This window comes from Polistes fuscatus, unplaced genomic scaffold (genome assembly GCF_010416935.1).
Source record: "Polistes fuscatus isolate 324 unplaced genomic scaffold, CU_Pfus_HIC Scaffold15, whole genome shotgun sequence".
NCBI lineage: Eukaryota > Metazoa > Arthropoda > Insecta > Hymenoptera > Vespidae > Polistes > Polistes fuscatus.
The window spans coordinates 3446157-3461192 of NW_025113053.1; the positions used below are offsets into that span (position 1 = coordinate 3446157).

The window sequence follows — 15036 nt, forward strand, 5'->3', positions numbered from 1 at the left end:
TGCGATCTCTTTCGTCTGAAACTCTCCATTATGATACGTGACATTTATAGAAGTTTAGAAAGCAACCTGTTGCATGATTTGCAAAACAAACCTTACGCTAAGAACGCGAGTTTACGAATGAAGAATATTAACGCTCCGCTATAGTATATCACTTCTTAAGTACTTAGAACAGATTTATACCTGGCAATTTACTTCGCCTTGAATGTCTTCATGAATAAAATACAACCCTCAAGTACAAGTTCGTAAAAGCTCGTTACTCAAAATGATATCGTAACTTTGATGATGCGTTTTAATATAGATATCGTAGGTCGTATAAATCGAAAGGGAATCCCTTTTCAAAGAGCTCGATGATAGCGTGATGACCATCGATTCGTTTATACTTTTCATTCGTGACGTAATCTACGATATCGTTGATTCTGTTATATATCTATCTTTCTGCAGATTGATTGACGTGTGTAACAACGTACGATGATATCAACGCGACGGCGATTCGTAAGCCGGATGCTTTTGATTGGCTCCTGATTGAGCACAATGCATGATTCCTGAAATCGAACTAGTTCACGTTTTGTCCTACGAATCAGTACGTTGTAACGTTATATTCGTTTGACCATATACTCATATGGGAATACACATAGAACATTATGGAAATTTTTGCATCGAGGAGTAGCACGTTGCGCCTAATTCATACCGGGTTTCACGCGTATATTATTGTACCTACGTTGTGTCACGGCTGTCGCTGACGTTCTATCAACATGTTGCGTTCGTCTCGGAAATATATCATCGCTCGATCGTGCCTCGACTAGTATTATTTGTTCTTCCTATTACCTTTATATATACATATATATAGAGTTGAATATAAAAACCGATAGATACTAATAATAATAATAATAATAAACGATATAAGAGAAACAATAACTTTACTTACTAAACAATAATCATATTCCTTTTATCAATTTTCACTTTTAGATTTATGAGACAGAGAAGATGCTTATTGCCAAAAACTAAATAATAAACACTCACGCGGATTAATATTTATTCATAGAGAATCTTATAAACAGGTACATACTCACCGGCACAAACAGAAAGCTATTTCGATGGAATGCTTGTGATTAGCCGTTTTATAGAAGTGTTGTAGGGCTGTCATACATTCGTTTCTCGTGCAACTCGTCAAACCACAATATTTCAGGACCGGCTGTAATAATTCCTTGCACTCCGGGTCGTTCCTAAATAAACGATACTGTAGTTAACGCCTTTGAATGCAACTAAGCGCGATAAATCTCATCTAGACTCATGATAAAATGATCATTCTATTCTACTATGACTATGTTGATGCTTTTGGTCCTTGTTTCTTCTAGTTTCTCTGTCTCTCTCTCTCTCTCTTTCTCTTTGCGTATACGTATAGATCGGTCTACGATATTATTAATAAGCTACAGCTTTAATTCCGGTTTTAATAATGAAACATTCGAGATTAATCGCTTATCGTGTAATTATGACGCACATACGATGCGAATTGAAGCTTACTTGCACGATGTGTATGCGTGATGACACGTGCTTGGAAGTATCAACTTCGGTGGTTGCTGAATTTTGTCAATTTCCGATTTTGCAGATGGCAGAGCTTCTGTAAAAGATAAAAAGAGAGACGAAATTAATTGAGCTTTGAAATTTTATTCGATCGGATATTCGAAACTGTAGACAAATTACGAAAATTCATTACTCGTACATGCAGACTTTTTTAATCTGGCTAATGAACGATTTGTTAAATAATTAATCGTCTAATTAGTAAAGATGAATGAACTCGTCGCTAATTTACTTACACGACTTAACTTTTTTTTATAATTATAAAATGAATAATTCATTCTTTTTTTTGTACACCCTAGTAAAGCATTATATCTTACGATTCATTAATTTATCCTAACATATATCAGTAATTATCTCTTCAACATTATATATTTTTAATGAAACAAAGAGAAGATCTATCGAATGTGAGAATATCTGAAAATTTATTTAGTTTCATAATTTTAAATAAACTTTGAACATGATAATCTTGATGTCATGAGTACTTTCCAATGTCTTTGTACTCTGTAAAAAGAAAGAAAGAAAGAAAGAAAGAAAAAGAAAATTAATTAAATGATGTTTCTCCTACGTAACGTAATTTTATAAGACAGAAAGCTCTATCGTGCTCGGGCTGTTTCATCATGTCACTTCTTGTTCACCCTTTCTAACCATACATTTTTCCCTATATTCGCCTGTTACTACATTTTTTCCTGCTCACTTACCCCAACGAAGATTGCCATCGGCAAAGTTAAACATTCCAGGATGAACTATACCCGTACGTGCGCTCTCACCGTTTACATAAGCAAGGCGAGAGACCTAGTTTCCCAACTCGCGTATACAAATAAATGATAAATCGTCAACGAGCACCGGTGTGACGTGGTGACCTCGCTTGTTGCCTAAGTAGCGAACCATAAGCAAGTCCAAAGAAAAATGATCCAACCCGACGACGCCTTCTTGTGCCAATAACGAATAATTTTTATCAGTTCAACCGATCTCCCTCGCACTATTTTTCAAAACTCTTTTCAATAATTTTCATATTTTCTCTCTTTTTCATTTTCAAATCACATTGATACAATATTGATATTTACGATATATAAAAAGAGTTAACACATTGATCATCGGTAACTGAAAAGCTTCTTAAGTATTTCAATAATAAAAATAAAATGAATATCGAGACGAATAAAAAATGATTTAATTATCATAACTAAACAAAAACTTTACTTTTCAACAATAAACAATTTTAATTATAACATTACATATATTATTTACATTATAAAAATAAAAGTACAATTATTTCAATTATTCTTTTCTAATCGCTTTAAGAGTATCATACAAATCCGACGCGACGACAGTCAATGGTGTTAACAAAATCAACAAAGAAATGATAGATAGATTGTCGAATATTCGATGATAAGTGTCAAACTCGATAAAAGATATATTCGTGAGAAGTCTTGGTTTGTCATAATGACAAATGTTATACATCGTTAACAAAGAACTTATTGGTTCGATCGATGAATCGAAGAGGGGTTGATGATTAGGGGTTGAACCTTTCTGAATATTCCAAGGACTAACGATGCTAAGATAGAGAAATAGGAGGATAGTGAGAGAAAGAGAGAAAAAGAGAGAAGGAGAGAGAGAGGAAGAGAGAGAGAGAGTGAAGATTTCTCATGAGTAGAGCCGCCCTACCAGATGACTGGCCATAAGTCAAGCACCACAGCTAGCGTGGATTCGACGCAGTTTATTAAGACAAACGAGCGGCCATCATCCTTCCGGGCCTCTCGTACTCTTTCTACTACCTTAATCGTTGAGGAAGAGAGAGAGAGTGAGAGAGAGAGGTAACGTTTCCTGCAAAAATGTAATCCCCTTTCCATTCCAAACTGCCTGCGTCTGCCCATTCATTCGTCTTCCCTTAAACGCCTCATCCTTCCGGGCCTCTCGTACTCTTTCTACTACCTTAATCGTTGAGGAAGAGAGAGTGAGAGAGAGAGAGGTAACGTTCCTTCGGTTCGAACTGCCTGCGTCTGCCCATTCATTCGTCTTCCCTTAAACGCCTGCAAAAATGTAATCCCCTTTCCATTTCCAAAAATGAATCAAAGAGGGTCGTAACGATGATCGCAAACTGATTCATCTCGTAGTAAAACTCAATATTTTATATTCGACTTTTATGAGAACCGAGTGTCTATTCTCTTTTCACGATAGGAAAAATAAAAAAAGAAAAAAAAAGAAAGAACAAAAGAAACAAGAAGAATAAGAATAAGAATAAGAATAAGGGAAAGAAATCTACTTTCACGTCTAGTAAAGGCAAAGTTAAAGGAGAGTAGAGAGAGCAGAGAGAGAGAGAGAGATTTACTTTTCCTTTCGTGTCATCGCGCATTTGGAGAGGCACTCACCGATGAAATTTAAAGTAGAATCGTCAAAAGGGCATGCCACGAAGCTGCTACCATGGTAAAATTAATCGTTGAGGGATGGTAGACTTTAAGGACTAAGGAGAAGGACTGGATCGAGATTCTTCGTAGGATCGAGATCTCTTTCCCAAGCCCTCTCTACCTCACACGCCTCCTCGCCCTCTCCCTTTTCCCTCTCCCTCTCGTTCTCTTTTTCTGTCTACTATGTCTCTTCTAGAAGTGATTCGAGAAGGGATTCGTTTTATGTTGGTTGGAAGAGAAGTTCTTCGACCCTTCTTCCTACGACGAGGAAAAGACGATGGTAGTACTCTAAGGAGGAACCATAAGTTCCTTGATTCGAGTCAGGACGAGTCTATTTAGAGGGGATGATCGGAAGTATCCATTGGCTACATTGGTTTGGGTACGACCCTTTAAACGACTGTACTACTTTCGCTCGATCCCTCGTACTAACGGAAAGGAATAGGGAAAGGAAGGGAGGAACGAAGGGAAGAATACGAAGAACTAACCACTTGCTGGAAAACTACAGGAATATCAATGGAACAAAGTTAGTTTGCCGAAGAGAGTAGGGTTCCGACAACGAGAGATTCGACCAATGAATTGATACGACTTTTGATTTTGTTAGTTTTATTTCTCTCTCTCTCTCTCGCACGAGCCCTTTTTTCTTATCGTCTTGAATCCCTAAGGACGTGCCGTAGATCAAGACGATCTTGGTCAGGTAACCAAGGAATATCAATCCTTTAAGTTCACTTTCAGACGTGCCACGTAAGATTCTTCCTGTTGGGCGCTAGAAACAGAGGCAATTCCGATTGGCGGTAATTGGAACTCGTGTCCGAGGGACTTCGGCCAATAGAGAAGAGTAAATGAAGCAATAGAGAAAGAGAGAGAGAGAGAAGGACAAAGAAAAATCGATTTTACCGTTCGAAATATATGTCGAGTACCTTTTATAAGAATTGGACCAGCAATCTATTATAGACAAATAAAATATGTTTCTTTATACTTAAAAATAAAAAAATGAAAAAGAAAAATAGTTTAAAATAGAAAAGAAACAAATCTAGATAATTACGAAGGAATTAGAAATGCACTAACAATAATTATGTATGTCGGTACGTTGCAGTAAAAATAAATTGCATTGTATTATAATTTTAATTAAATTTTGTTTTCTTTAAATAAATTAATCAACTAATCTCTCTCTCTCTCTCTCTCTCTCTCTCTCTTTCTCTTAATTAAATTTATTCCTACAATTCGTAAAATTATATTAAACATTTTGATGATTTATAAATTGATGGCTTATCCCGTATAAAAAATAAAATCTATAAAGTGGAAGCTTTTTGCTTGGCGCAGGTGTACAATGTAGGAATAAAAGCTGTTATACGTGAAAATTCATAGAAATTTTCAAAAGAGATCATCATTTCTAGTGGTCGCGTACGCATAGTTTTCCAAATGCATGCGTGCACATCCATGTAAATCAATATGAGTCTGTGTGAATCCGTGTGAAAGTGCACCTATATACGTATGTATATTTACAAAGTGGGCTTACGAAAATTTAAGTAATGGAAATGCATCAATCAATGGCCAAATAACATTTTTAAAGCTTCGGAAAACGTGTACGAATGGGAGATCAAAAATAGTATAAATCCGAAATTCCCAGTTTGGTTTTTATAGTTTAAAAAAAAGAGAAATTAATTGCGAAGAAGCTCAAATGAAAGAAAATGATTACCCTTCTAATTGAAGGGGAGTAGAGAGAGAGAGCTTGTAAGATAAAATTAAATGACTTAAACAGGCTACCCTTCCTTTTGTCTCCATTAATCGTTCCCTTCTCTTGTTTCTACATTTCTGTATTGTATATCTTTAATTAAAAACTTCTAAACATTTCATATTCATTATTTTGTAATATTTTTCTTTATCTTTTTGAATATTAGGATAAAATAATAACAATATCTTAAATTAACAAATAAACCCACGTGTCTCTAGTTTATTAATAAAATATTGACCAATAAAAATCGTCCTAAGGTTACTTTTTCTTATTCAATTGTTTGTTCTGAACTGTCATGTCTTCGAGACTGTTCGTCTATTATATATTATAAATAATTCACCTCTTTTTAATGACACAACAATGTTTACAGACACTTTCTTTTTTCTAGGTCTAACATAAGACAAATATAAAAACGTCTATCTATCTCTTTTTCTTTGAATACTGTTGTGTATCTAATTTCTACTTCCTACAAATAATTTGATAAAAGATAAACGTTTTATCAAGCACTGAATTTGCTCTCGATGATCGATTAATTACGAGAACTTTCTAAAAACAGTTCGATTATTCTCTTTAATGTTATTTATTTTTCATTTTTCAGAAAAAAAGAAAAGAAAACTCGACGATGATACATTTACTATGGACTAAAAAAAAAAATCGGTATTTGTGGTCACTCCTAACTTACTAATATACTCGAAACCGACGTCGCGGTCGATCGATCCGTCTGCTCGTACTAAACTAATTGAGAAAAAAGTAAACAACATATGAGGCGAGCGTATATATTTCGAGAGAAGGAGAGGAAAGAGAGAGAGTGAGAGAGAGAGAGAGAGAACTCGAGTAATGCTTTGGAACCACTGCCGTTCGAGTTTGCGGTTAGGTTTTACTTTACATATGTAGATAAACCTATGTATAAATATACATGAATATATACGTATACACATACATATATGCATAAGTTAACGTTTCTATAGATTTGTAATCGATAGGACGTTGTGCTTTTGATGTGGTACAAATCTATAGTACACTTTCACGAATGAATTCACGAAACATATGCTACATATCATATACATATAAGTATATATGATTATCTTCATATGTATGTATATAAATATATATATATATATGCATCTATGCGTTAAGTGACGCGTGCATACGAGCGGCAGTCGAAAATCGCGAATTAGGCACGTGTGGTTGAATTATAATTATACTGATTCCCGTTTGTTTAGTTTTCTCGATGGTAGGCAACGATTTTATGCCGTATTTGTTTTCGCGAGACTGGTATGAATAAAAAAGTTAGTAAAAGAGGCAGTAGGAAGAAGAGAGAGAGAGAGATATTGAAATGAGAAAGATAGAAAGAGAGAGAGAGAGAGAAGAATTTAACGGAGCAGAGTATTTTTATTGTCGCGCATTTTTATTGTCTCGCGTCAATTTTTCCGGTACAGGGATAACAGCGACACGTGTGTGTTCCACAGTCAGTTGCTTACGAAAGGCTTGATATAATAAACAAAAACAAAAAAAACGAGCGAATATTATTATTATTCAGGAATGAATATATGGAAAATTATTTATGTTATTGTCGTATCAACTTTTTCGATATTTATTTATCAATGTAAATTTATAAAAAGTGACGATACTTCAAACCAAGTTTAAATTAGACCTCTTGTTTTATGGGAATCTTTTATTATATATAATAAATGCAATTTTTTTCCTCTTTTCGTGCTCGCATAAAACATAAAAAAGGTAGAACGAAAAATATTGACTCATGCATCTCCGCTGTGTACATATTTTTTATAATAATAATAATAATAATATTTTGTTTCTAATAGTATAAATAATAAATGAATTTTTTTCATGCACTCATCGTAACTTTATCTTCGTAGCGTAACGAAAATATTAGAAGAAGAAAAGTTTTCTTTTTTGATTTGAACAAATTTACGAAACAATAGAATAACATGAATTTTATAGAAATTAAAGAAATTTGTTGAATTGGAAGGATTTTATGTATCATCTTTCGAGTAAATGTGTTTCATTTTTACGCATAAACCAGGAACACATATCGAAGAAACAATTTAGATTCATTGTTCCACGAAACGATCTTGGAGCTTCAAGCCTGCTGTTGCTCTCGAAATTGGATATATGTATGAATGCGGAATCTGCGTGTGCCAAGAATTTTGCTCTTTCGCTTTCGATATGTACTTTGTTTCCGTTCTACGTGTAGATATGCGTACGTGTGACTCATTTTTAGATAGATACGAGTCATATATGAAAAAAAACAAGAGGATACAGTGAAAAAGAAAAATGAGTATTTTTATTCGTCCTTTCTAAATTACTTTTTCTTTCCATTTTACTAGAGTACAAAAATAAATGATGTAGAGAAAAGGTATTACCAAACGTTTTTGCTAATAACTCGAAAAAGTATATTGCAAAATGGATATTTTTTGATCCACCTTTTATCCAGCAACCTATCCGCCACCGTCTACCCATCCATCCATTTACCCACGTATATACACCTCTCTATCTCGGATGAAAAATTAATTATAATAGGGGAAGGGAACGTGGAAGGACGAGAATAAAGAATTTAGTCTGAACAGAGGACAGTATTTGGTGATGAAGAAAAAAGAGAAGGATCAGAGGATAAAGATTATAAGAGAAAGGTTGGAAAAAAGAAAGAAAAAGTTTGCTGAACAAGGATGCCAACTATAACGCATCAAAAATTGATTGCATCCGGATCGAGCCCAAAGTAATTATCCCTGGTTATCCTTTAATCCAACGATTTACTCTTTTCTATCTCTTGTTTCACCTGGTAATAGATTCCAAAGTTAAAAAATGTAAGCAGACCACTTTAAACTCTCGTTCTTAAAGTAAATGTCACGGTCGAAAGCGCTTTCTCAAGCGAAAAGTTTTGAGTTTAAGAGCGCCATTATAGTTGAGAAAGGAAATATCTGCTCGCGAGACGATCGTCACCGTCAAAAACTGACGGTACTTTAAGCAAATTAGTTCCTGTAAAGTCTAAAAACTACAACAGCCGGATGTATGTATATCTATATATATGTAGGTAGGTATATATATATACAAGGTGTCCAAAAGGTAGTGACCAAAATTATACTACGTATTATTGATTGTAAGTTGAACTAATTGGTCATCCGATTTAACGCCACTGGATTTCTATCAATGGGGTCATGGAAAAGATTGAATTTATTAAAGTATGATAGAAATAGAAGATGAACTTTACTATTATTTCGAATAAAGTTGGAATATTTGAAAGAGTTTAGCAATGATTAATTCGACGAATAGAATCCTGTATTCTAACAGAAGAAAGAAATATCGAATATTTTGTTAATAATTATTACAATAAATCATAAATATTTGTCAAAGAGCGTATATCTTTTTCATAAAACATTTTCCAACATAAGTTTATATGAAGATTTTTAGTAATACGTAGTATAAGTTCGATCATAATTTTTTCGAACACCCCGTATATATATATATACGCAGACTTTCTACAGCGTATCTCTTTGAAAACGACTTTCGCACAGATTCGAACTGTCTCGATCCAAGCGCCCTATCGAAATCTTAGACGAAAACTTGGCCGGTTCTCACTCCGATGGCGGATTAAAGTTCGAAATCCGGCAACTCGAGAAATAATATGCGGACCTGCAGAGATATATACTTTGCTGCATGGGGTGCTGGAAACGAAGGCCCAGGAAATGAGACGACTCACGGTCTCGAAATTAAATTAAACTTTTGCTACGATAAATCTTACCGGCTAGATATTATCATAAGATATTATATTATACAATTGGTATTATCGATTCTTTTTTTTTCTTTTCCCCTAAAGATTATTTCATAAAAATGTAATTACGGATATAATTGATATAGGTGTATTTATTAAAAAACAATATTCATAAAATTAATAAGATAATAAATCTTAATCGAGACCGATTAATTAATTTAATTGAAAATAAACTAATCTAATGAATCCTTCGATAACTTATTGTTAAACAAAAAGAAAGAAAAACAATGTACTTACGATCGTTCTCCTCCATGGTCTGATTCTTTTTCCGATGAGTTCGATGATGGTGATCTCCAGGCACTGGTATTTGCTTCATCGCGAGAAGATCTTGATGATCGGCATCGATCAATGGATTCTCCACTTGAGACTCGATTACTTCAAAGCTCGTTGAGTTATCCGGATGAGAGATGACCTTCACTGTAAATGAACAAGTGTATCGGAGCATGGTGGATCGCCTCACTCGTTTCACCGTTAAATTAAAACAGTTCATTTTTTTTTGGATTGAAAAAACAAATTGTTGTATCTTTTTCTTGACTCTTTCTTCCTCTTTCTCTCTCTCTCTCTCTCTCTCTCACACAAAATTTTTAAAAATGAAATTTTTCTCCCTTTGGTAGTAATCCCTATCGCAATGAATTGTTCAAGGTTCGTATAAAACTACGCGCACGTTCTCACTCTTATCGTTTGAATAAATAATATTATTCTATTTGAAATATAAAGTCTTAAAAACATAAAAAAAAAAAGGAAAGTAAGATCAAGTACAATAACGTAAGCTCCGTAACGGAAGATAATCGTACTTTTCGTAGTTTTTTGTCGTTAGCTTTAGTTGACTGTTAAAGCACGATTAAACTTTACTTTCATCCGAATGTCTAACGCGTACCGTATATAAATTCCGAGTTGGCCGTGGACCAATAACATAAATTCGTGCCGCGAATAGTCAAAAGTGCTAGGGGATAGGCGGCGGGCGGGGGTAGGTCGTTCTTCTTTCACTCGTGGGTATCAACGTTGAATTTAACCGCGCGAAGGATTAAATTTTGCTCCAAAAAAGAAAAAGGAAAAAAAAAAAAACGTAAATAAACGTCATTTTAAAAACGATCTTTTGCTCGGTGTCGCTACAATGTATATATTATTTTTGTTTGTTTTAAAAATCGAGCTGAATAGAACATGGTAATATAATAACTGCCGATTTTGACGAAAAAGAAGTAGTTGTTTGTTTTAAAAATCGAGCTGAATAGAACATGGTAATATAATAACTGGCGATTTTGACGAAAAAGAAGTAGAGCAGGTAACCAAAAAAACAAAAAAAAGGAAATAAATAGTAAACATCGAATAAGAATAAGAATAAGAATAAGAATAAGAAGAAGGAAAGAGAGGGCGATGATCCCTCGATGTTGCAGCATCAAAACAAAGATCGTCGGCGATCTCTCAGTCGTGATCGTAACGGGCGTGTACGAACCTTGATCGACGAAGCCTTCGAAAGCCTCACGGAGATCGAAGAACCGATCGACTGGCAGAGCGCCGATCCTGAACTCGATGTCATCGAGGTCGTCGTCGACGCGATCGACGATCGCCCGATGCTCGTAGGTTGGCCTCGGTGCGAATTTCTTTGGTGGGGAGACTTGAGGTGTCTCGATTCGTTTAGTTTCGTCAACGGTAGGCGTCGGTCGCGGTGGGTGCGCGTTCGACGACGACAACGATGACGAGGACGAGGATCCTGACGACGACGAAGACGACGACGACGACGACGACGACGAGGAAGACGAAGACGACGGGGACGGTGCAGGTGCAGGGTGATGGTGGTAGTAGTGGTGCTGATTGTGGTTGTGGTGGTGCTGTTGGTGCTGGTGATGATGGTGATGGTGCAGGTGCGCGTCATGCTCGCTTTGGTGGGGGTGCCTTGGCTGCAGGTGCACTGTGTTGGAGGCACGATCATGCTTGGAAAATGCGTCAGAAGAAGAAGAAGAAGAAGAAGAAGAAGAAGAAGAAGATGAAGAAGAAGAAGAAGAAGAAGAGGAGGAAGAAGGGAACGAAGGATAAGAAGATATGGAATGGATGTTGGAGAACGAGGAGGAGCCATCGAAATCTTGAAAGATCACGTCTCCCTGGGCACCCTTCTGCCTCCGGTCGCCAAACTTTGAACCTGGAAGGTTTAACTGGCCAGCCAAGTGTTCGTCGTCGGTCACGATGAAACGATCCTCGTAACGAGGATCAGCTTTGTTTAAATCTTTCCTCCTCGGATCGTTCGCGTCGACGACGAACACGCTTGGCTTGCCAATCTTTTCCGGTTCCTCTTGATGGCGACCGGGCTGATGACGATGGCCGTGCTGACGGCGATGTTCCTGTTCCTGGCCTTCGTACGGTATTTCATAGTCGTGGTACGAGGTGCGCGCGGTCCCGGGGAACAGAAAATAGGGATACATACTGGTCGGCGGTAACCAGATCTCCTGGTAGCTCTCCTGTTGTGGGTCGAATGGATAGAGGGCTGAGTCCGTGCCCGATAGGTCTACCGAGGCGGAGGAAGGCAGATATTCTGTAACACAAAAGCAGAGACGCGGACGAGAACGGGGTGAGTGGGTGCGTGATCGCATCGGTAAACGTGCACGGACGGGTTTGCGTCGTGATGTGTTATATATATATGCGAGTAGTGTGTTGCTTCTGTTGATCGTGATAATTGTGATAGTGATAGTGGTAATGGTAGTGGCAAATTGCCTGATTCGTGCTGTTTTGGAGATTATCGCTCAAAGAATTCTCGATCTCTAACGTTAGTAGGAATGAAGTCATTTATTATTGCAACAACCGATTGCAGAGAGCACATTTCATAATCGATCGATACGAATTCTATTAGAAATTTTGTGGAAAATTTATATACTTTTTTTTTTTTTCTTTTTTCAATTCCGATATATTGATCAATCATAGTTTGTATCAGAAAGGAGAATGAATAGTCTTAAGGGATAAGATATGAAAGGTTGAGTCGAGTATAGAGAATAGATAGTTGAAATAGACGTTCATCTATCTAACAGGCACGTTACAGAGAGAAATAAGAGAACGGACATGCAGGCCCAAAATACGTACGAGATACACTTTGCTGCATCCATAGGAAACTTTTTTATTTTTTCTTTTTTTTTTTTTGCGTTCATCGCTCTTTCTCATGCAAAGGTACATCATGCGGTGCGCATTCTACGTGTACTCTGCTTCGGAAACTTCGTTTACGTTTTCGAAATCATATACTCGTTCGCCGGAAATCTATGGTAAACACTGGGATTTGCATCTGTTACATAAAATAATAAAAATAATTTAACGAATTCGATTTTATCGAAAAATAATGATTTATTTGGGCGATTAAAAAAAGATACGATAATATTTGAATTAGAAATGAATAAAAATACACGATGAAAAATATATTTAACAATTATATATTATACTTACGTAAAATATTTTTTTTTATAAGTAAATCTCAATTTTTTTCTTCGCAAATAAATAAAGTTATTTGTTAAATGTAAATATGTACGCGTAAAAATGCCAATTTCTATTCTATTATTATTTATCGAAATATAATAATAAAAATTGCATGAGAAAAATGAAATTTTGTTTAAGTAGATATTGAATTTATTACGGACGTTTTCGAAGCTCAAACTCTTCGACAAAAAGCAAGTACATATGTTTAGAGGAAGTGCTAGTGCACGTGCAGACCAGGGTTTTCAGGATCGATCCGCGTTCTTTTTGGTTCCTTGCACCGAATCGGATTTCCTAGATCTTTTATTGTTAGTTGATATTCTAAAACGTCACTGAACGACAAAAATTCACGGAAATATTTTTATTTCCATTTTTCTTTTTTTTTCGAACGCCTGCTTGCGCTTCGGCGGTATTGCGTTTAAATGATTCTGTCAAATCGCATAGATTTCGTTTTTCCGAATGTTTCAAGAATTTTATTCGCATTTTTTCCGATCAATATTTATAACAAAGTAATAATTACGATTCATGGTGCATTTTAAAATACTCAACTATTAATATATCTTATCACGAAGCGTATATTCGCCAAATTACTATTGCGTTTTATATTTTTCTTTATTATTTGGTTCGTCTCAACGACATTCGAGATAAAGATTCATAACCGAGTACTTTCGCGTAATTCACTTACCTTTCACTTCCTTTCCTGATTTACATTTAAGAATTTAATATACTTTAATAATTTATATTTTAAAATAAAAAAAAAATAAAATAAAAAGGAAAATAACAATCACATTATGTTCCGAACAGATAATTTTAGTATCAAAAACTATTATATGCATATTTACGAAACAATAAATTACTCTAATAATTTGAGATCATTAATATAAATTTTAAACAAGAATAATAATAATAATAATAATAATAATATGAAAATATACACGCAAAGAGATTAATGATCCTACTAGTTTTCGGCATTTATTTCGATAATCTCGTAACTTCGTAACAACTGAAAATTTCATAAATGTGATCTCGCTAAAATATGCAACACTTATACTGCAATGTTTAAGCTGCTTTGCCATTGTATTTCCTATGGCACAATGCGAAGTCGTTCCGCAGACGCGCACATAGATAATAAACATTTGCACATAGGTCACACATGCCCTTGTGTGTGATATTTGTAACTTACTTACTTACGTTTCCTTCTCTCCTGTATCATTCATTGCATTTCGCGCGTGACCGCACGCTCGTGTTTTAACAATGCCAATAAAATTACCATTGCGAGGCAAAAATATATGAAACATCATCGATCCTGGATATGAGCAAGTATATTCAATTATTTTTTAGTCATACCTACATTTTGTATAAACTTTAAACCAATGTGAATTTATTTTTAGGGATTACACGAAATAATCATTAATCATTTTTAGAGGAAACTAAAAATTATTTAACGAGTTCCTTAAGAATGTAAAAATATCGTTTTGAGGGTATAATTTTTTTTAATAAAATTAGGACTCAATCGACTATACAATGAAAACCCAATTTACGTTTTAATAGCATGAGTTTTCGGTTAATTAGGGAAAAGGGAGCTTATCTAAAGGATGCTATAACGACGTCTTGCGAGCTCTAAATACAGCAGTATCATTAAAAGTAATTGCTTCGCTACTGCTTCTTCTATATTTGTATTTTTTTTTTTTCTAATCGTCCCCAATTACAACAAAAAATATCGTAGACTGAGTATTATTATTCTCGACCAAAGGAGTTGTCTAAATGAAACTCTGCTTTTTAATCCAAGATCGATAAGATCTTTCAATCCGACGCATACATTGATCAAATAAATAGAAACAAAAGGAACAAAACAAAAAACGAGAGAGAAAAAAATGAGAAATTTTTACATTATACAGATACATAGAGACGCAAGATGTAATCTCATAAAACAAAATGACGAAAGAAAAACTCGTCATCCAAGTTACTTCACAACACCAACAGTCGACTTTCACAAGGTGCTATAGTCATTTTTATACTCGTTCATTCATCGAGCAACAATTTTTACTCGATTCAACGTACAAGAAAAATAGACTGAATTTAAA

At 35.1% G+C, this 15036-nt stretch overlaps 1 protein-coding gene and 1 long non-coding RNA gene across 6 annotated transcripts in view; one reads left to right on the forward strand and one right to left on the reverse strand.

Annotated features, from left to right (window-relative positions):
* LOC122514491 overlaps positions 1-15036 on the forward strand; it is a 779718-nt gene that overhangs the window by 329544 nt on the left and 435138 nt on the right. The gene's annotated exons all lie outside the window — the stretch shown is intronic.
* The window catches only part of LOC122514469, a 220427-nt gene that overhangs the window by 33506 nt on the left and 171885 nt on the right, over positions 1-15036 (reverse strand). For 3 of the 5 annotated variants that reach the window (XR_006303058.1, XR_006303059.1, XM_043631329.1), the window contains 4 exons: positions 10956-12029; positions 9740-9919; positions 1522-1618; positions 1071-1223 (listed from right to left, as the gene is read on the reverse strand). Coding sequence is in view for 3 of the 5 variants with exons in the window: in XM_043631329.1 (XP_043487264.1) it covers positions 1071-1223; positions 1522-1618; positions 9740-9919; positions 10956-12029 (1504 nt within the window). In the remaining 2 variants the exon portion in view is untranslated. The remainder of the gene's footprint in view (positions 1-1070; positions 1224-1521; positions 1619-9739; positions 9920-10955; positions 12030-15036) is intronic. The other 2 variants (XM_043631331.1, XM_043631332.1) reach the window with 2 other exon arrangements.